The sequence below is a fragment of the Dendrobates tinctorius genome, unplaced genomic scaffold (assembly GCF_039654945.1).
Source record: "Dendrobates tinctorius isolate UK_male_01 unplaced genomic scaffold, ASM3965494v1 ptg000093l, whole genome shotgun sequence".
Taxonomy (NCBI): Eukaryota; Metazoa; Chordata; class Amphibia; order Anura; family Dendrobatidae; genus Dendrobates; species Dendrobates tinctorius.
The window spans coordinates 24,096,761-24,119,734 of NW_027361761.1; the positions used below are offsets into that span (position 1 = coordinate 24,096,761).

Genomic DNA, 22,974 nt, shown 5'->3' on the forward strand with positions numbered 1-22,974 from the left:
ACAAGGGTCCAGCGAAAATTTTTGCTCAAGTCTATTAATAATTTCTGTAGAGGTCAGCAATCCATTGGAGAAAGCGAGAAGATCATCTTTATAGTAAGGCCACGAAACGAACAATTTATGTAATTAGGTCATCGGTGGTGATCCTGCTATGAGGATACTGGACGCGATAATCAGCTTTATTCTACAAACCTCCAGATGAGAAGAAAATGAAAACAACCCCCCTCTAAGAACCTAGACGGTGTAACGGATCTCCAAGAAACGGTCATGGGAAGAAGAGAGGACTTTACTCAGATAGCCGATAATGGGAATCCACCACTCACCAAGGACTAGGTGAAAAGGTATGAGTACTACTTGTGGTTTGGAGGAGCACTTATCCTACACAGACCAGGGGAAGAGATGATGAAACTCTACTGTTGGCATTGGAGAACTTTTGGTTTGGCACCAGGTTCCCATGGAAAATACAATGAAAAGTCCCGAAAATCAGAATCCTAAGTGTCTTCTCCACTTCTTAGCTACATGGTGTTGCCCGGGACAAGTTCAATACATTGAGTCCATAGTTTCCACCAAGTCCCTATATGGTACTCTGAAATCCATGGAGGTAATGGTTGCCAGGATGAAAACATGCCCAATTATTTCACGTCTCGGTAGCTTCCCGCCCCCCATGAGCATCTCCAGCACAGATGACGGACACCGTCCATAGCCTTCCACCCAGCTAGTTTGTATCAATGATTGCCTTTCCATAAATAACACGAAACTCATCATTACCCTGAGGCGATGGCAGAGAGCGGGCACTCATCATGGACACGGCATGACTGGTCTGATGGTGTCTTCTGCAATCTGGACTCAACTGACCAACACGTGATGGACAACAACGCCCAGAATATCTAATGCTCTATAACTGACTGTCCCGGAAGGACTACACATACCTCCCCAAAATATCAATACTACATGTTATACCAAAAAGCTCTTAATGAGTCAGCAGAAAATGACTTTAAATCAAGTTTTTATGTTTAAAACATTTTTTTTTTATTTTCATACCACAAACTGTATTAAAATAAAGGAGGAGGTGAGCTGTGACATCATCTATTGTGAATGGTGGATCCTGTGTTATCTACTGTATATAGAGGTGTAATCAGTCATTGAAGAGGAGGAGGAGGTGAGCTGTGGTATCACCTCTTGTGAATAGTGGATCCTGGGTTATCTACTGTATATAGAGGTGTTATCAGTCATTGTAGAGGAGGAGGAGGTGAGCTGTGACATCATCTATTGTGAATGGTGGATCCTGTGTTATCTACTGTATATAGAGGTGTTAGCAGTCATTGTACAGGAGGAGGAAGTGAGCTGTGACATCTATTGTGAATGGTGGATCCTGTGTTATCTACTGTACATAGAGGTGTTATCAGTCATTGTACAGGAGGAGGTGAGCTGTGACATAAAGTATTGTGAATGGTGGATCCTGTGATCACTGCCCTCTTGTAAAGACCAGAAAAAAAATTAACACTCAACAAAAAGGTCCAGGTATCAGGCACCATATGGCAGATTTTTTTAAAGAGGAAAAAACCTCAGGAGAGCAGCAGGCACAAATCAAGAGCAAAGATTGGTCGCTCCTGACCTGGCGACAGGTCAAAAAAAACTTGTTCAAAGTGGAATGGCCCATAATCCCCAATTAGACAAGCTGTAGAAACACAGCGTTGCGTAGTGTAGTATGGACATCTGTTCCTCTGTTATTCCTCCTGGAATAGTATGAATGAATTCACAACTGGGTGTCACTTCGCTGCTTTCTGATAACATGTGTTTCTACACACTTAGGCCGGTTTCACACATCCAGATAATTCCGGTACCGGAGAAAACAGTCCCGGAGCTATCCGTGTCCGTGTGTATACATAGGTCATCCGTGTGACATCCGTGTGAATACGTATCACTCCCAAAGCTTTTGACGCACACGGATCACACACGGACCCACTGACTTGTATGGGTCCGTGTGATCCGTGCTGTTGCACAAAAACGGACATGTCTGCATATTTTGCACACGGACACGTGGTCCGTGAAAACACACTGACATCTGCATAGACCCATTCATTAGACTGGGTCTACGTGTGTCAGTGTCTCCAGTAGGTGAGAAAACTGTCACTACACGTACCGCAGACACTGACGTGTGAAACTGCCCTTACACGTATTCACGGAATGTGTGTCTATTGCCCGGAGGAGTAACAGAGGAATAGCAAAACGCAGAGTTCTAAAATAATCACCCTAATTTTTGGAGATGGGAATAAAAGGCGCCTACATGTGGAACCCGCGGCCACGGCGGTGCACAGAACCCTCTGATTTTTGCTCTTTTGAGCACTGGACTATACGGGCGATCTGCGGTACTGTGCTGAATGATGAGACAGTTCACATGTCTGCGGGGGACGGGTATAATTCACGTCGTAACAGACTTGTCACCAAACAGGAATGCGTGACACGGATCGCTGCAGAAGCCGGATATCACCACGAAGAAAACAAGCATCAAATCCCAGCACAAAGTAACATGACTCATCCATCTCACCCGGCAGAGAGGGCACAGACTGGCACCAGGCATCCGACTACTGCAGGGAAAAGCCAAAGCGAACCCGGACCTGTCCTGGCAGCAACATCCACCCACTGATCCAACACCAGCTGCTGAGACTGCAAGACATTAGGAAGGTCACGGGGCAAAATCTCCAGCAAAAGAGAGTAGGAAAAGCTGGAGATTGTTCTCCTGGACCCTTCATATAATTTATTCATAAAGTGGTTATTCCCCATCATCATAGATGGATATCGTCAGATTGTGCTCGTAAAAACAAGCACTTTTGCAATTTACTGCTTATTAAAATTTTCAACCGTTCTAGATTTATTAACACTTTTATTTTCAATCTCGTTGCCTAGGAGACTGACCACCGCTGCTGTCTAGCGAGTCAACGCTGCCGCTGTCTAGAGTGTAAACACTGCACCGATGCTAGCCAGGATTAGGAGGTAACACCAATCCTGGCCAGCTTCAAAACAGTGGTAACTTGGTAACGCAGAGGGGTTATCACCTATCCTATGGACAGGTGGTATATGCCGTTTATGGTACTAACCCTTTAAGAGAAAAAGTCACCGAGATCATGCAGTCCTAAAAGTGGGCAACATAATCGTTATTACCTGCCCAATGGCCATAAAGGGGTTAATTCTTGCAAAAAGCAGAAGCCGCCCTTAATATATTGCATAAGTTTCTCTGCTTGCAGCCCCCAATCCCACACAAGTATCAGCACACAGCCATGTCATAGACTTTGGTTGTAGCTTTTGAGGGGGGGGGGGGGGGTAGGGGGGGGGGTCAGTCTAGTGCTCCTTAACCCCTTCAAGACGGAGCCCTTTTTCGGTTCTGCGTTTCAGTTTTTCGCTCCCCTTCTTCCCAGAGCCATAACTTTCATATTTTTCCATCAATATGGCCAAGTGAGGGTTTATTTTTTGCGGGACGAGTTGTACTTTTGAACGACATCACTGGTTTTACCATGTCGTGTACTCGAAAACGGGAAAAAAATTCCAAGTGCGGTGAAACTGCAAAAAAAAGTGCAATCCCATTTTCCAAGACCCGTAGCGTCTCCATTTTTCGTGATCTGGGGTCGGGTGGGGGCTTATTTTTTGTGTGCCGAGCTGACGTTTTTAATGACACCACTTTTATGCAGACACGTTCTTTTGATCGCTCATTACTACATTTTAATGCAATGTCACAGAGAGCAAAAAAACGAAATTCTGGGTTTTTGATTTTTTTCCCCGCTATGCCGTTTTGCGATCGTGTTAATGCTTCTTTTTATTGATAGATCGGACGATTCTGAACGCAGCGATATCAAAGATGTGTTTGAATTTTTTATTGTTTTATTTTGAATGAGACGAAAGGGGGGGGCGATTTAAGCTTTTGTTTTTTTTACTTTTTCATATTTTTAAACACTTTTTTCTTTTTTTTTTTTTTACTTTTGGCATGCTTCAATAGCCTCCATAGGAAGCTAGAAGCTGCCATAGCGCGATCGCCTCTGCTACATACAGGCGACGCTCAGATCACCTCTATGCAGCAGAATTACAGCATTGCTATGAGCGCCGACCACAGGATGGCGCTCATAGCAATCTTCCATCAACAACCATAGAAGTCTCGTGGAGACCTCTGGTTGTCATGGCAGTGCACTGATGATCCCCGATCACGTGACGGGGGTCGTCGGTGTGCGTACTTCCGGCCGCACGGCCTGAAGCTCCAGCTAAAGCCCGCTGTCAGAGTTTGACAGCGGGATTTAACTAGTTAATAGGCGCGGGTGGATCGCAATTCCGCTCACACCTATTGCAGGCACATGTCAGCTGTTCAAAACAGCTGACATGTCCCGACTTTGATGAGGGCTCAGCGCCGGAGCCCACATCAAAGGGGGAGACATGACATGCGCCGTACTAGTACGGTGCATGTCGTGAAGGGGGTTAAAAGTGGACCGGTCACTTGCTATCAATATGTGATTTTTTTTTTCACTCCGTTTTTCCGTCTGAGATACGGCCCCCTCTTTTCTGAATGTAATTGCAGCATCGATAACCTCAGGGGCGGGGTCATCTTGAAAACACCCAGAGTGAAGAGCTGAGGCCCACGCCCACTTGGCAAATAAAACATCAGACATGAAAACGGTGTATCTCAGGAAGGGAGAGGCACAGGAAGAAATGAAAAACTTCGCCAGATTCAGGAGAATGCCGGCATTTACACCTTGTAAAAATTATATATATATTTAAGGCACGTGACAAGTTCTCTTTAAGAAGTGCATGGAATCTTATGGACAAGTGAATTCGCTCAAACCAGGAGGAAAGGAAAAGGATTCCATTACTGATACATTCTGGAGGCAGTGACCGACCCTTGTAACATACCCCAGTCCTTGCCCCTAACTCCTGGCTGGACTCCATACCCATCCGCCATTGCGATACAGTCCTCAGCCCGTCAGACCTTCGTTTCCACTGATCCTTGTGACACTATCCTCAGAATGAGCAATTGAGTCAAGTTTGGAATCAATGTCAATCAGATGAACAGTTTTATGAATTGCGGCTCATCGATTGCTGGAGAAACACTCAAGGTAAGAAATGTCAAGACAAGGTTGTCTGTTGTGCGGCTTCAGTAAAAGCCACTAGGAAAGAAAACAAAAATTAAGTAAAGATGTAACGGGATCGAGTATAATTAGATTATACTCCTATATTCTGTGTCCAGGAGCAAGATTGACAACTACGGCAGCATTCACGTTCCATCAAGAAGTCTTGGCAGCATACTGACCGCTGCTTCTCTCTGTTCTCCAGACTTTGCAGTATAGACTGTGACAGACTGAGCAGAGTCATCTCAATATTATTTAAGAGTGGGAAAGTTATAGGGACCCTTCCAACTCAAACCTAAACGTGACAATGCGTTTCCCATGTTCAGTCTCCAGACTTGGTGCCCTCTGCTCTGTTGTCGTTGCCTTTCTTTATCCGTTTGGTGGCCTCATTCGCACTTACTTCAAAATGGCCACTGAACTGTAGAAAGTCTGAATCAAGCCTCCTCTGAATTTTTCCTGCCGAGGGATGAACATAACACAGGCATCACTTGTCTATCCCATGACAATGAGAGAAGAGTGGTTCAGGCTTTTCCCAGAAGCACCCATGTCTTTGCAGTGGCATCACTTTGTAGTAAAGGCAAATAAGGCCACAAAGAAGAAAGAGGCAACCACAGAGAGCATCACGTCTGGTGATTAAATAAGGAAATTTATATAGTTCCAGTTGCAGGGTCAATTTAACTTTCCCACCCTAAAAATAATAATGAGATGACTCTGCTTAATCTGTCACAGTCTATGCTGCAAAGTCAAAAATATATATTTTGCCCAGTGTTCAAAACAGTTTTTGGATAGTAGGAGTATGGACATGTATAAGATCGCTTTAAGATGATGTGACAGATCCATAAATCACAGAAGTTGTCCTAATCTCACACCGTACGATGCACCGGAAACCATTCTCCTCCAGAACCGTCACTGAAAAAACCAACATCTGGCACCGAAATTGAGCTTTTCTTTTCACGTGGAGAACACAAGAGACGATAAAAAAATTACAACGGCGACTTTATAAAAATGGCATGTTGCACAGTAACCGGCAGGAAGGACAAGTCGTCATCTGGAGGGAGCGCCCTCCTGACAAAGCGCCTGGTGAACCTAAACGCTCAACAGAAGTGTCCTGGCCACCAACAACCAGCGTCCGGCTTAGAAAAGCTAAATTACCAGGGGAAGGTCCAGTGTGTCCACGTCTGAGTACCATCCTGGGGCTCAGCTTAGATACACGGCATAGAACAAGCGGAATTGGGCGCTGTTCACACCAGGGAACGAAGCCTCGGCGCCAGTTTTGCAGTTGGGCGCTGTTCACACCAGGGAACGAAGCCTCGGCGCCAGTTTTGCAGTTGGGCGCTGTTCACACCAGGGAACGAAGCCTCGGCGCCAGTTTTGTAGTTGGGCGCTGTTCACACCAGGGAACGAAGCCTCGGCGCCAGTTGTGTTGAGGTTTACATCATGGTATTATCATCAGATTTTTCTTAGGTGACTGCAGAGTTGGTGCCGTCTTCAGTTCCTGGACAGAGACATCCTACATGACAGATCTGAGGATTATACACACCCACAGACTATAGGGATTAGTGCTGAGTTATAGGATTACAATAAGCCATAAACAATATTCTGTGCTCTATGCAGTTTGTAGGCACGAAACGTGCACAAGGGAAGGTGACCGGGAGCTGCACGTGTTCTGTGCAACGGCCCCTACATGATATCACTATCTAATGACCGAAGGAGAGCAACATGGCCGCCGCTCTGTGCAACACTGAGCCACGGGAAAGTTATAAGATGCACAACCACGTCTGATCAAGACTAAACTAAAAAGGTTAATGCAGAGTAAATCTACAGAAAAGGTGCAGTCAATGAGTACATACATTACATTACTGATCCTGAGTTACATCCTGTATTATACTCCAGAGCTGCACTCACTATTCTGCTGGTGCAGTCACTGTGTACATACATTACATTACTGATCCTGAGTTACATCCTGCATTATACCCCAGAGCTGCACTCACTATTCTGCTGGTGCAGTCACTGTGTACATACATTACATTACTGATCCTGAGTTACATCCTGCATTATACCCCAGAGCTGCACTCACTATTCTGCTGGTGCAGTCAATGAGTACATACATTACTGATCCTGAGTTACATCCTGCATTATACCCCAGAGCTGCACTCACTATTCTGCTGGTGCAGTCACTGTGTACATACATTATATTACTGATCCTGAGTTACATCCTGCATTATACCCCAGAGCTGCACTCACTATTCTGCTGGTGCAGTCACTGTGTACATACATTACATTACTGATCCTGAGTTACATCCTGTATTATACTCCAGAGCTGCACTCACTATTCTGCTGGTGCAGTCACTGTGTACATACATTACATTACTGATCCTGAGTTACATCCTGCATTATACCCCAGAGCTGCACTCACTATTCTGCTGGTGCAGTCACTGTGTACATACATTACATTACTGATCCTGAGTTACATCCTGCATTATACCCCAGAGCTGCACTCACTATTCTGCTGGTGCAGTCAATGAGTACATACATTACTGATCCTGAGTTACATCCTGCATTATACCCCAGAGCTGCACTCACTATTCTGCTGGTGCAGTCACTGTGTACATACATTATATTACTGATCCTGAGTTACATCCTGCATTATACCCCAGAGCTGCACTCACTATTCTGCTGGTGCAGTCAATGAGTACATACATTACATTACTGATCCTGAGTTACATCCCGCATTATACCCCAGAGCTGCACTCACTATTCTGCTGGTGCAGTCACTGTGTACATACATTACATTACTGATCCTGAGTTACATCCTGCATTATACCCCAGAGCTGCACTCACTATTCTGCTGGTGCAGTCACTGTGTACATACATTACATTACTGATCCTGAGTTACATCCTGCATTATACCCCAGAGCTGCACTCACTATTCTGCTGGTGCAGTCAATGAGTACATACATTACTGATCCTGAGTTACATCCTGCATTATACCCCAGAGCTGCACTCACTATTCTGCTGGTGCAGTCACTGTGTACATACATTATATTACTGATCCTGAGTTACATCCTGCATTATACCCCAGAGCTGCACTCACTATTCTGCTGGTGCAGTCAATGAGTACATACATTACATTACTGATCCTGAGTTACATCCCGCATTATACCCCAGAGCTGCACTCACTATTCTGCTGGTGCAGTCACTGTGTACATACATTACATTACTGATCCTGAGTTACATCCCTCATTATACCCCAGAGCTGCACTCACTATTCTGCTGGTGCAGTCACTGTGTACATACATTACATTACTGATCCTGAGTTACATCCCGCATTATACCCCAGAGCTGCACTCACTATTCTGCTGGTGCAGTCACTGTGTACATACATTACATTACTGATCCTGAGTTACATCCTGTATTATACCCCAGAGCTGCACTCACTATTCTGCTGGTGCAGTCAATGAGTACATACATTACATTACTGATCCTGAGTTACATCCCGCATTATACCCCAGAGCTGCACTCACTATTCTGCTGGTGCAGTCACTGTGTACATACATTACATTACTGATCCTGAGTTACATCCTGTATTATACCCCAGAGCTGCACTCACTATTCTGCTGGTGCAGTCAATGAGTACATACATTACATTACTGATCCTGAGTTACATCCTGCATTATACCCCAGAGCTGCATTCACTATTCTGCTGGTGCAGTCAATGAGTACATACATTACATTACTGATCCAGAGTTACATCCTGTATTATACTCCAGAGCTGCACTCACTATTCTGCTGGTGCAGTCACTGTGTACATACATTAGGCTGAGTTCACACTTCCGTGGCGGTTTTAACCGCGCGATTTTGCCACGAAAACGCGAAAAATAAGCATCCCATGCATTCCTATGGGATTCCGCAATGCTGTGCTAATGCTGCGGTTTTTACCGCGGCGGAATCGCTTCGCGGTAAAAAAACGCAGCATGCTCATTAATTTAGCGGAATCGCGGCGATCCGGCACCCATAGGAATGCATTGTTCCGCTTACTTTCTGCATGTGGCTGTGCCCACCATGCGGAAAGTAAGCAGAACAATAGCGGATGGTACCCACGGTCCGGAGGAGAGGAGACTGTCCTCCGGGCTTTGGGTACCATATCCCTGTAAAAAATAGAATTTAAAATAAAAAATATTGTTATTCTCACCTTCCGACGTCCCGCGCAGCCTTCCCGCCTCTCTCCACGCTCCCGGTCCCAGTACTCCTTTGCGAAAATGCCCGCGATGACGTCTGTTCTCGCAGGATGGCGAAGTCTCGCGGTCATTCGCGAGACGTCGCGATCCCGCGAGAACGTACGTCATCACGGGCATTTTCACAAAGGAGTACTGGGACCGGGAGCGTGGAGAGAGGCGGGAAGGCTGCGCGGCACGTCGGAAGGTAAGAATAACAATATTTTTTATTTTTTTTTATTATTTTTTACATTTTATCTTTTATTACTGATGCTGCATAGGTGGCCTCAGTAGTAAAAAGTTGGTCACACTCGTCAAACACTATGTTTGACGAGTGTGACCAACCTGTCAATCAGTTCTCCAAGCGATGCTACAGATCACTTGGAAAACGCTAGCATTTTGCAAGCTAATTACGCTTACAAAATGCTAGTTTTCCCGCAAAAATCACGGGAATTTAAAATTCGATTTTCCCGCGGAATGGAATTCCCCCCCAGAGCTGCGCTCACTATTCTGCTGGTGCAGTCACTGTGTACACACATTACATTACTGATCCTGAGTTACATCCTGTATTATACTCCAGAGCTGCACTCACTATTCTGCTGGTGCAGTCACTGTGTACATACATTACTGATCCTGCACTGATCCTGAGTTACAGCCTGTATTATACTCCAGAGCTGCACTCACTAATCTGCTGGTGCAGTCACTGTGTACATACATTACTTTACTGATCCTGAGTTACATCCTGTATTATACCCCAGAGCTGCACTCACTATTCTGCTGGTGCAGTCACTGTGTATATACATTACTGATCCTGAGTTACATCCTGGATTATACCCCAGAGCTGCACTCACTATTCTGCTGGTGGAGTTGACCCCCACACACAGGATCGCTGGGCTCCAGTCTTCCCTAGGACAGAGCGGTGCTCTCCTCCTCTGGGGGTCAGCTTGTCTCCCGGAGAAGAGATGGACGGGCAGACAGAAATCCAACATGTTGGATCCATCTGCCCCCGACACCCCCCGTCTGGAGTCGGCCCCCCATACACAGTGCTGACCGCTCCTCTCGATGTCACCGGGATCATGTGACTTTCGCTTTTGGTTCTGTCTGATAACAAAAACATTACCGTCTCCAACAGCAACTGGAAAAATGTACATTCCCGCCTACAGCAGCCAATCACAGTGCAGTTTGAATTTCTTAGTTTTTGAAAAATAAAAGCTGCGCGGTGATTGGTTGCTATGGGCAACAAAAACAGGTTATCATCTATTCAGTTCATATCTCCCAGAGTAGACGTTGCCCGTAGCAACCAGCCAAAATTAACCCAAAAATAAAAGCTGGCCTCTGATTGGTCAAGACCGGCTCCCTGATTACTTGCAGTCCGAGCATCCTCCTCAGCAGAGGGGTTGTTTTCTGGGATGTACAGATGCCAGTGGCCCCTGTGTGACACCAGTCTGAGGGCCCATCAGTCACACACAGGTTCACTTAAAGGAAACCTGCAAGGTGATGGGCTTGTGAGGCGCCCGGAGCCTCCCACCTCAAAGCCACAATGTCAGAATCTACACACACTGCTGCAGAACCTCTAATAATGCGCCTACGCTGCTGCAGAACCTGTAATAATGCGCCTACGCTGCTGCAGAACCTGTAATAATGCACCTACGCTGCTGCAGGACCTCTAATAATGCGCCTACGCTGCTGCAGAACCTCTAATAATGCGCCTACGCTGCTGCAGGACCTCTAATAATGCGCCTACGCTGCTGCAGAACCTGTAATAATGCGCCTACGCTGCTGCAGGACCTCTAATAATGCGCCTACGCTGCTGCAGGACCTCTAATAATGCGCCTACGCTGCTGCAGGACCTCTAATAACGCGCCTACGCTGCTGCAGGACCTCTAATAACGCGCCTACGCTGCTGCAGGACCTCTAATAACGCGCCTACGCTGCTGCAGGACCTCTAATAATGCGCCTACGCTGCTGCAGAACCTCTAATAATGCGCCTACGCTGCTGCAGAACCTCTAATAATGCGCCTACGCTGCTGCAGGACCTGTAATAATGCGCCTACGCTGCTGCAGAACCTGTAATAATGCGCCTACGCTGCTGCAGGACCTCTAATAATGCGCCTACGCTGCTGCAGAACCTCTAATAATGCGCCTACGCTGCTGCAGAACCTGTAATAATGCGCCTACGCTGCTGCAGGACCTCTAATAATGCGCCTACGCTGCTGCAGGACCTCTAATAATGCGCCTACGCTGCTGCAGAACCTCTAATAATGCGCCTACGCTGCTGCAGAACCTCTAATAATGCGCCTACGCTGCTGCAGAACCTCTAATAATGCGCCTACGCTGCTGCAGAACCTGTAATAATGCGCCTACGCTGCTGCAGAACCTGTAATAACGCGCCTACGCTGCTGCAGGACCTCTAATAACGCGCCTACGCTGCTGCAGGACCTCTAATAACGCGCCTACGCTGCTGCAGAACCTCTAATAACGCGCCTACGCTGCTGCAGGACCTCTAATAACGCGCCTACTCTGCTGCAGAACCTGTAATAATGCGCCTACGCTGCTGCAGAACCTGTAATAATGCGCCTACGCTGCTGCAGGACCTCTAATAATGCGCCTACGCTGCTGCAGAACCTGTAATAATGTGCCTACGCTGCTGCAGAACCTCTAATAATGCGCCTACGCTGCTGCAGAACCTCTAATAATGCGCCTACGCTGCTGCAGAACCTCTAATAATGCGCCTACGCTGCTGCAGAACCTCTAATAATGCGCCTACGCTGCTGCAGAACCTCTAATAATGCGCCTACGCTGCTGCAGAACCTCTAATAATGCGCCTACGCTGCTGCAGAACCTCTAATAATGCGCCTACGCTGCTGCAGAACCTCTAATAATGCGCCTACGCTGCTGCAGAACCTCTAATAATGCGCCTACGCTGCTGCAGAACCTCTAATAATGCGCCTACGCTGCTGCAGAACCTCTAATAATGCGCCTACGCTGCTGCAGAACCTCTAATAATGCGCCTACGCTGCTGCAGAACCTCTAATAATGCGCCTACGCTGCTGCAGGACCTCTAATAATGCGCCTACGCTGCTGCAGAACCTCTAATAATGCGCCTACGCTGCTGCAGAACCTCTAATAATGTGCCTACGCTGCTGCAGAACCTCTTGCCATTGTCACATACTGCTGCAGAACCTCTTGACATTGTCACATACTGCTGAGAACCTCTTGATATGGTGACCTACTGCTGCAGAACCTCTTGACATTGTCACCTACTGCTGCAGAACCTCTTGACATTGTCACATACTGCTACAGAACCGCTTGGTATTGTCACCTACTGCTGCAGAACCTCCTGACATTGTCACCTACTGCTGCAGAACCTCTTGACATTGTCACATACTGCTGCAGAACCTCTTGACATTGTCACTTACTGCTGCAGAACCTCTTGACATTGTCACCTACTGCTGCAGAACCTCTTGGAATATCATTGCGCAGAACGTCTTACAAGCTGTATAAGTTGCTGCAGAACCTCTTGGAATAGCCACAAGCCATTCCTGTAAATTCTATTACCACGGCGCTCTGTAGTCTGAGCCTCCCACAAAGAGGTTCTGCAGCAGCAGCGGCAGCAGCATCATCCCCATCTGTAGGTGAGCGGTACACGGCTGCTCCGTGTGAGGGGCCGGTCCTGCAGACACACAATGGGGGCGGCCCCGCGGTACTCACAGCCAGGAGGCAGATGCCCGCAGATGTCCGGGGGCTGCAGCGCTCCCCGGCGCCCCCCATGTCCCGGGCAGTGGAGTTAGCTCATGCCCCGGGCAGGTCTCAGCAGTAGCCCGTCTGGGTAGAGGAATGGCCGCGCTCCGGCATGGCAGGCTGGCCGCGGGGCAGGATGGCACAGACACTGGCGGCCATGGCTGAGCCGGAGCCGCCGCTCTCACCGGCTGTAAGGGCAGCGGAGGAATGAGCCGCCAGTGACAGCAGGCGGGGAGCAAGGGCCGCGGCTCCGCCTACCCGCCGTGACGTCACAATGAAACTGGCTGACCCCGCCCACGTGCTGCGGTCACCGTGAGCTCAGCGCGCAGCCATCTCCATTGTCACCGGCCCCGGGGAGAGGCGCTGCTGCCGCTCAGCCCCGGGGATCGTCCGCACCCTGCACTCGTGCCAGGGAGATCTGCTGTATGAAAATAACACATGTAAATGGCCTCTCAAAATCACTTCAGGTGTGGCCATGCAAATTATACTTATATAGGTCATCAATAGCTACTCACACACTATAGATACACGGATGAGTGTGTGCATCAAGCCCCGCCCCTCATTATCATACAATGGTTGCCATGGTGACGATGATGTCATAATAGGTTGCAATGGGGTGACAGTGATGTCATAATGGGTATATGGGCACGGGACTATGGGATGGCGGAGATGTATGATGGGTATATGGGCACGGGACTATGGGATGGCGGAGATGTATGACTAGATGGAGGCCCGATGCGGCGGTAGGGTCACGATGGGGGCAGGCTTTGCAGCGTTGAGAATCTCTCCCCCAGGTGCTCACCCACCCATCCTCTCTCTCTTTCCCCATGTGCTGACTTCTCCGTCTGTGCTCTCTTCTTTGACCTGTCTACCCCATGTGCTCTCCCCCTTGTCTGCTGTCTCTCTCCTTCCTGTGCTGTGTTCTCCCCTCATGTGCTGCCCCGGTTGAGCTGTCTCTCCCCTCTGTGCTCTGTCTCTCTCACCCCTGTGTCTGACCGTGTACAGAACATACCACAGCTCCTGGGCAGGGGAGGAAGCAAAAGACAATACTGACATTACAGCAGGAGATCGCAGAGGATACATTTTGTGAGGTAAAATATTGTTTAAAAACAGTCAGTGAAATATTTTACCTCACAAAATGAATCCTCTGTGCTCCCCTGCTGTAATGTCAGAATTGTCTTTTGCTCCATCCATTTAATGTGACCGGCTTCCTCTGCCTGTAGACACATCGCGCAACTGCCGCCGGGATCAGCCGAATGATTCACTGCGCCTGCACGGAATTTACGCATGCGCAGTGCGACGGTGTTCTGCTGGTGGTACCGCGCAAGAGGCTGTGTGAGTGTATGAGTCTGAGTGTGTGACTGTGAGTGTGAGTATGTATTATATTACATCATATATCTGGTATCTAATATCATACCACAAATATAAGTATGGAATAGTGCCCCAAAGTCTGAACCTAAACATGGGATCGCAGGCCCTATCTATTATAACTAAGCAGACGATAAAAAGAAAAGCACTAGACACCTTAGCCGGCATAAAATGGCCGAGAGGCTTTAATAGGGTTACATTTTTTTAAAATAAACGAATAAATATAAAATTAATTAATATTAAAATAACCAAAGTTCTCAAAGTCCATATAAGAGCCAATGAACTCAGGACCATTTTAGAATTAAAACTTTCCCCACACGGACACACCGGTCACAGGGTGGCCACCCCCCCCCCCCAAACCCCTCTGCCATTTCTCGACTGCAGACTGCAAACTCATATTGAAAATATTTAAACCAATGTGGTCTAAATGCACACCATCCCGGCGATAAAGGCAAGGGATCCCTTCCCGTTCATTGCCCGGAGAGGTTCTGCCGGACTCCTTCGAATCCTGAGGAGAGAAAAAATCTTTTGCCAAAACAGGTAGCTCATCCTGCAAGGAGGCCTTCAGCCAAATGTTATAGGTTAAACATAACAGAACTAAATGTCTAAGTAACTCCGCCACACCCGAACTCTTAGATGACATCATATTGATGGCTCAGACAAAACCAGGGCTACTTGACAGCAACGTGATCCGTTTAGTAGACAAGTCAGACCCCCATAAAGTCATCGCCACTATGACTACAAAAATTAGGTTTAAAACCAAGCAATGTTTTACTGGTATACTGGATGAATGAGCCGGAACCGCTCAGCGACCCAATACTGATGAAACCGAATGTGAAAACTCGCGTCCAACACAAAATCCAAGAACAAACCCACATCGGTCGAAAAAACAAATGGGTCTTGTAAGCAGCAGACGCCATTAAACGGACTCAAAAAATGGAGCCAAATCGACAAATCTGCGCGTATCGCGAATGGGGATGAAATACCTTTCATACTATCGTATAACCGCCTACAAAACACCCGACCGATCGGCATAATACACAAAGCAAAATTGAGGCTGCCTAAAAGTGATTGCAATGCTTTGAGGGTGACCTTTGTGGCTGTAAGCACTCACTGGTTGCCAACAATAAGTTTCTCCACTTTCTCAGCAGAAAGACGAAACTCCATGTGCTCGGAATCAATGACTATACCCAAAAATTCAATGACACGACAAGAGCCCACCGATTTCTCAGCAGCCAAGGGAACATCAAAAATATCGGCAATATCCCGAAAACCCGACACTAAGCAATGGCAATCAAACGAGTCTGCAACACCTAAAAACAAAAAAATCATCCAAGTAATGTAACATACTACCGGATGCTATAGACTGCTCAGTTACCCACTGTAAAAACATGGCAAACACCTCAAAATAGTAACAGGATAAGGAAAAGCCCATCGGTAGGCACTTATCGAAGAAAAACATACCTTGGAACTGAAAACCCAGTGAGTTGAAACTGGAAAAATCCAAAAGGCAGATTTCACGTCTGCCTTAGCCATCAAAGAATTTTGACCATGTGCACGTAACAGGTCGACGGCGACGTCAAAAGAAGTGTACGAAACCGACGCGTGAAACAAGGATACTTCATCATTCAACGAACACCCAGGCGGGTACGATAAATGATGAATAATACGGAAGGCTCCAGCCTTTTTCTTCAGTATCACACCAAATGGGGAAACTCTAAAATCCGAAAACGGGGGACAACAAAAAGGGCCCTCAATGCGACCCAGAGACAACTCTTTCTGAATGTAGTCCATAACAACAGAATTGTGACTGCGGACCGACACCAAGTTGTCAAATGAACAACAACCCGGTCCTTGGAAACTCAGCATGAAAAAAACATTTCAAAATCCATTAATGAGCAGGCGCGCCTTCTCCCGATCTGGGTAGCTGTCGAGCCAAGGACGCATAGCGTCCAGCCTCACCGGCATCTGTCCCTTTTGAAACAACCTCCCAGGAACTGGGGAGTTGTGCATTGGCATTCTGTTTCTGAAAACATTTAGACGCTTGGAGCATTCCACCACAGGAGGAACATTCGTGGCGAAAACAACAAGTGTTTGGCCATTTACACCCAGTGTCTTTAAACGGGAAGCACACACCTTTTCTGAAGGGCTGCTGTGATGCAGGCCTCTGAGCCACGTGACGCTGGGACAGCATCAAGCTGATCCACAGCCCCACGTCCTTAACACCCCAACTCACAGTAGAGTGAACGCCAAGTTTTTGCCTGAACGCTTCATCATAGGCCAACCAAGCATTAACGCCAAAATTGCGATACGCTTCCAATATAATATCCTGGTGTTTAATCAAACCCGAACAAAAGTTCGCTTTTTTCTCACCCAACACGGAAGCATAAATAGAGAACGCCTGTATTCAATTGTGGAAAGACTTAAAAGACTTTCTCTTGTCCAAATCTGAATCCATCTTATCATCTTTCTTATCAGAAGCAGGTTTATAATTTGGGAGTATGGTAAATATATCCATATAGTCCTGCTGCCAAATCTTCTCTTTAACAGACGCTGACAAGTGAAAACCTAATGGTGACATCTTACAAATCATTGCTTCTTTCAGCAAAGATTAGGCTATGCCATGTGACCCTGGTGTATTAGGAGAATGCAGCTGAGGCATCGGGTATATACCCGATGTAGCCAAAGCCTGGCTAACTACTTTCTGTACAAACTCAACTACCCTCCCTTCATCCAATACAGCAGATCCCCGACGCTCATAGGAAAACAGCTCACCGACTCCTGCAGGAGGGGACAAGCCACAATCTGGTGCTCTCATACGGTCCTGGAAACGATGTCTCAGGGATTCCCTGTCTTCATCGCTGGAGGAGGCATCATGAGCAGCCCAAGCCTGGGCCACTGCAGCAACTGTTGGCGCAGTCAGCCTGCGATGTCGATCCTGACATCGGGGTTCATCAGCTGGCTCCCTGTGACGTGAGGAAGTAGCGAGCGGAGCAGCCATCGGTGACACAGGCCGGTCTCCGCTGGCCCGCTCCGCAGGCCTCACTTCTGGAACGCTTGCTGCTGCTGAGGCCAGACGCTGTGTTCGGACCGGAACCCGACAAGAAACCACAGATGGTAGGTCCTGTGACCGACAAGAAACCCGTGAGAGTACAGGCCTCCTCTCGTCCTGGTTCACCGCAACAGGACATCTTCCTCCGCGCTGCACCGAAGCCACAGGTCTCCTGACAGGGGATGGATCCGGTGAATAGACAACCCTTGAGCGCAGCTTCCTCTTCTACCTGCTCCTGGATGGCCCTTCTAGCGGCAAGGGGTCCTCGGTCACAGCTTCCCCCACGGTGGGCTCCACAGGCACAGAGACAGTAGTAGGAATGGGAAGGACAGGGGAACCCATGGCTTCTAAACAGGAATGAAGCCAATCCATGCCACCCTCAGCTGAAACATGTCTCTGGACTTCAGCCATGAGTTTGTCCATGGAGACAAATAATTCGTCTCTTCAGAGACACTGAGGAGAAAACCTGGGGGCAGGGAATAAATAGCTCACCTTCCCGCACTTTTTCCACCAATCAGAGTGACATCTGACAGATGACCAGGCCAGCCAATCAAGGCGATCGCCCGTCTCCGTTACTTGACAACAGGGACTGTCAACCCTTTACCGTTTTGCTCATGAGGCTCCTCATGAGAACATAAGGCATCTATAAAAATAAAAACTGGAAAACAGCATAACAGTGCTAACCCTCGTTTAACATCCTTTAACTTTAAGTGCCACGAACCCATGTAGACCCCGCTCTAATTGCTGTTGGGGGCTGTCCAGGAAGTTCCTTTCCTATAACTCTCTGCTCTGTGCTGCTCTGCTCTAACTCCTCTCTTCTGAATAACCCCTTGCTGCCTGTGCCTAAACAAATACTATTATCTATCCTATCCTCCATCTCTAATGTCCCCCCTCTATTCTAACTCCGCTATTTTACTCTATGTTAACTTCTATCCCTAATCCTAAACATATACACAGTAAATAGCATATACATGACATCATAGTACATAAACATTATATTACACATTAATAATGATGAGGTGCCGCAGGTAATTGCCCGAACAGTGTCCAGGGGAGAGGAGGCACGTGAGGTTCCCCGCCACCTCCCATTATGTAGCTCCAAAAAATTGGTTTAGTATATGCTGGTACTAATATTATTTGCCCCTAAAAAGAGCTGATTTGTATATAATGGTAGTGTATGGAAGCCTGCCTACCTCTCCCTAATCCCACAGTCTGTTCCTAATCCTAAACTACAACACAATGGAAAATAGCAGAGATCTGCAGCATGTACTTGCATTATGTGAACTGATAACACTCAGCTGCCTGCCTTTCACTGTACCTGGTATTAAACCTCTCCCTACACTATCCTCACCTAACGAACCACTAACCTTCACAATCTTCAGCTCTTAAAAGAGCTTTTTGGAATGAATAACGCTCACTATAAGCTCTTATCAGTCTCTCTGCTCTCACACTATGCTGTTCCCGCCTGCAATGTGTGCAAGATGGCGCCAGCAACCTTTAAAGGGAATCTGTCACCCTTTTTATGCCCTATCAGCTGCCGGCACCAACATCGGGGGCTTATCTACAGCATTCTGTAATGCATTCTGTAATGCTGTAGATAAGCCCCCGATGTAACCTGAAAGATAAGAAAAATGAGTTATATTATACTCACCGGTGGGAGCGGTCCGGTCCGATGGGTGCCGCGGTCCGGTCCGACGCCTCCGATCTTCATACGATGCCGTCCTCTTCTTCCCTTCCTGTAGTGGCGCAGGCGCACTGCTCTGCCCTGTTGAGGGCAGAGTAGAATACAGCAGTGCACAGGCGCCAGCCCTCGACCGACGCCTGCGCACTGCAGGACTCTGCTCTCAACAGGGCAGAGCAGTGCGCCTGCGCAGGAGCTACTACAGGAAGAAAAGAAGAGGACGGCATCGTATGAAGATGGGAGGCGTCGGACCGGACCGCAACACCCATCGGACCGGACCGCCCCCTCTGATGAGTAAATGTATAATCTAACGTGTTTTTCTTATCTTTCAGGTTACATTGGGGGCTTATCTACAGCATTGCTGAATGCTGTAGATATGCCCCTGATGTCGGTGCCGGCAGCTGATAGGGCATAAAAAGGGTGACAGATTCCCTTTAAATATCCCTTATGATGCTGGAAGGCCAGCCAATCACAGTAATGCCAAATCAAAGATGGCGCCGGCATTATGTGATTGGCAAAACAGCGCAACATGTTCATTGGCTGCAAATAAAGCGCCAAATATGCTGGTCGGGTCACTCGAATATACCGAGGCAAATACCTAATTACTCGCCATGTAACAAATAGCCCGAATAGCGTACTATTTGTGTGAGTAACGAATAGTGCCGAATGTATTCGCTCATCACTAATGACGATGGATAACTTTAACCCCTTTCCAACATCGGGAGTAATAGTACGCCGATGTTGTACTCACCCCCTTTGATGTGGGCTCGGGTGGTCTCCTGGAGACCTCTATGGTTGTCACTGCCGGCTTGCTGTGAATGCCCCCCAGTGGTCGGCTCTTATAGTGAGTAATTCAGCTATATACAAAACTGAGCATCACCTCTATGTAGCAGAGCTGATCAGGCTATGGCAGCTTCTAACCTCCTATAGAGACTATTGAAGCATGCCAAAAGTAAAAAAAAAATGTTTTTAAAAATCTCAAAGAAGTAAAAAAAATATAAAAGTTCAAATCACCCCCCTTTCGCCCCATTCAAAATAAAACAATAAAAAAAATCAAACATAAACATATTTGGTATCTCCGCATTCAGAATCGCCCGATCTATCAATAACAAAAAATGATTAACCTGATCGGTAAACGGCGTAGCGGGAAAAAAGTCAAAACGCCAGAATTACTTTTTTTTGATCACCGTGACATCGCATTAAACTGCAATAACGGGCGATCAAAAGATCGGATCTGCACCAAAATGGTGTCATTAAAAATGTCAGCTCGGCGCACAAAAAATAATCCCTCACCCAACACGAGATCACGAAAAATGGAGACGCTACGGGTCTCAGAAAATGGCGCTTTTTTTTTTTACACAAAGTTTGGATTAAATTTTTTCCACTTCTATAAAAAAAAACCTAGACATGTTTGGTGTCTATGAACTCGTAATGACCTGGAGAATCATGATGGCAGGTCAGTTTTAGCATTTAGTGAACCTAGTAAGAAAGCAAAACGAAAAACTAGTGTGGGATTGCACTTTTTTTGCAATTTCACCGCACTTGGAATTTTTTTTTCCTGTTTTCTAGTACAAGACATGGTGAAACCAATACTGTCGTTCAAAAGTACAACTCGTCCCGCAAAAAACAAGCCCTATTGATGGAAAAATAAAAAAAGTTATGGCTCTGGGAAGAAGGGGAGCGAAAAACAGAAACGGAAAAACGATACCTCCGGGGGGTTAAGGGGTTAAACACTGGGAAAATCCCTTTAAACAGGGAATTTAGACTTAGGCCGGGTTGTAAAAGTGACCCAGTCGTGTTCGAAAAGGTGGTAATTTTTTTTCCACATAGGCACATTGGATAATGCTGCTCGGTATGCAGTCCGTGTGCCGTGCATTGCTCACACACAGACACCGCACTGGCCAAAAAAAAGCATGGATAGAACAGGGGCGAAGAAATCAGACCTGTGAAATGGGCCCGTGGGTGGTAAAAACGGCCGCACGGACCGAAAGAAGAAGAAAATTGGGTGAATTTGGGCTGGAACCTGAAGACAGTGGAGAAAGTGTGACTCCGCTTCCTCAGATTACAGAGGTGCGATTCTTGCAGTCAATACTGAGATGCGTCTTTTGCAGCAATTACTAAGGTTTATTTTTTTTCATTCTGCTGCAGAACTTTGCATTTTGGTAAAAATCATTAAACCAAACAAAAAAAAAAAAAAAGGAAAGTAACCATAATGTGTGAACGCAGTCTAAGGCCTCATTCACACGATCAGGTTTGTTTCGCTTCTTTGCACGTGATGGTCCATTTTTCATCCGTGTGTCTTGTGGAGTCATATGAGGACTTTATATGCAATCCTTATTCTATAGTGCCCCCTAGTGGTGAAACCTGGTAGTGACATGACCTGTATCGATCACCTGGATTGTTAAACTCACAAAATACCATGAATATTCTCTGCTCATGCAGATGAGCCATTGCTGACAGCTTTTGGACGTCAGATGGTGATTGGAGACTAATAAACTTGGTCTCTGAACATTTAAGCCCCTTAGATCAAATCTGAGACACCGCGGCATGCGAGGTGGGTGACAGATGGAAGGAACATTGACCCTCTGCAACTGACCAAGGATAGGACGTTTCTCTTCATGGTCTGCCGCTATGGCCAGTGCAGCCTTACACCAGGTCTTCCATAATTTCTGTACAATACAACCCCATACATTACAAGGGGCCCACCAGTAACATTGATATTGGGGTCCACTGTCCAGCTACATGCAATATTACCAGACCATCATTCATAAACTCCCTTATGCTTCTGCAGCGGATGAAATAAGTATTGAATACGTCACCATTTTCCTAAGTAAATATATTTCTAAAGGCGCTATTGACATGAAATTTTCCCCAGATGTCGGTAACAACCCATCCAATCCACACAGGCAAAAAAAAAATCATCCATAGATGTCCATAAATTTAGTGATGTGTAATAATTAATGATGGGCGAGTATACTCGTTGCTCGGGTGTCCTCCGAGTATTTTGGCGTGCTCAGAGATTTAGTTTTTGTCGTCTCAGCTGCCGGCTCCACCTCCATCCTTTCCTCTGACCTCGCACGTCCAGCTGGGCTTCGGTCCGGTGTGCACGGCACCTTGCCTTGTCGGAGTCTGGATCCGGTATCCCTTCCCCAAACCTCCATCCTCCATTCTTCAACCTGGGGTAGTGGTGCGTGATTTGTTGTCAGGGTTGGAACGGGAGACTCGAGAAGCTCAGTCACAGGCTCCTCCGTCTAAATCGGTGGATAAATTGTTTGTTACCATTCAGTTTCATCTCAGGGTTCTCCGGGAGTTCCACGACTCGGCTCTGAGTTGACATCCGGGAATCTCAACTATTCGTGGGGCCATCGCGAGGGATTTTTGGTGGTCCTTGCTTGCGTCGGATGTGAGGTTTGTGTCTGCCTGTGAAGATTGTGCCCGTGCTCAGAGCTCCCATAACTGTGTAGGGGAAGTGGACTGACGTACGGACCTGATTGCAGTGGGAAGGTAAAGGTATAGTGTGCTTTAGGTGGACTGTCGTATTGAAAGAAGGGAGACAGCTGGAGATAGGAGAGGTGGGTGTAGTACTGCAGTTTGGCCACAAGATGGGAGTAGAGAGTTGTGAGCAAAGGACTGAATATCAGCTTAGGCGAAACCACACAGTCATGGGGGGCGGGGTTACAAGAACTCTAGGGGGAATTCCCAAGGAGGGGGTGTCATGATCCATGCTGGATTATGACGGATAACAGCACTAGTAACCTTTTTTTTCCTTAAGCTGGTGGTTTGAGTTCTAGTTTTGCCCCTGGTGGCCGTTAG

At 47.1% G+C, this 22,974-nt stretch overlaps 1 protein-coding gene across 1 annotated transcript in view; it reads right to left on the minus strand.

Moving 5' to 3' along the window:
• TNFRSF21 (TNF receptor superfamily member 21) overlaps positions 1-13,293 on the minus strand; it is a 95,477-nt gene extending 82,184 nt beyond the window's left edge. The window contains exon 1 of the mRNA XM_073586583.1: positions 13,031-13,293. Within this exon, the coding sequence (XP_073442684.1) occupies positions 13,031-13,090 (60 nt within the window). The 5' untranslated portion in view covers positions 13,091-13,293. The remainder of the gene's footprint in view (positions 1-13,030) is intronic.
• Positions 13,294-22,974: the final 9,681 nt, after the last annotated feature.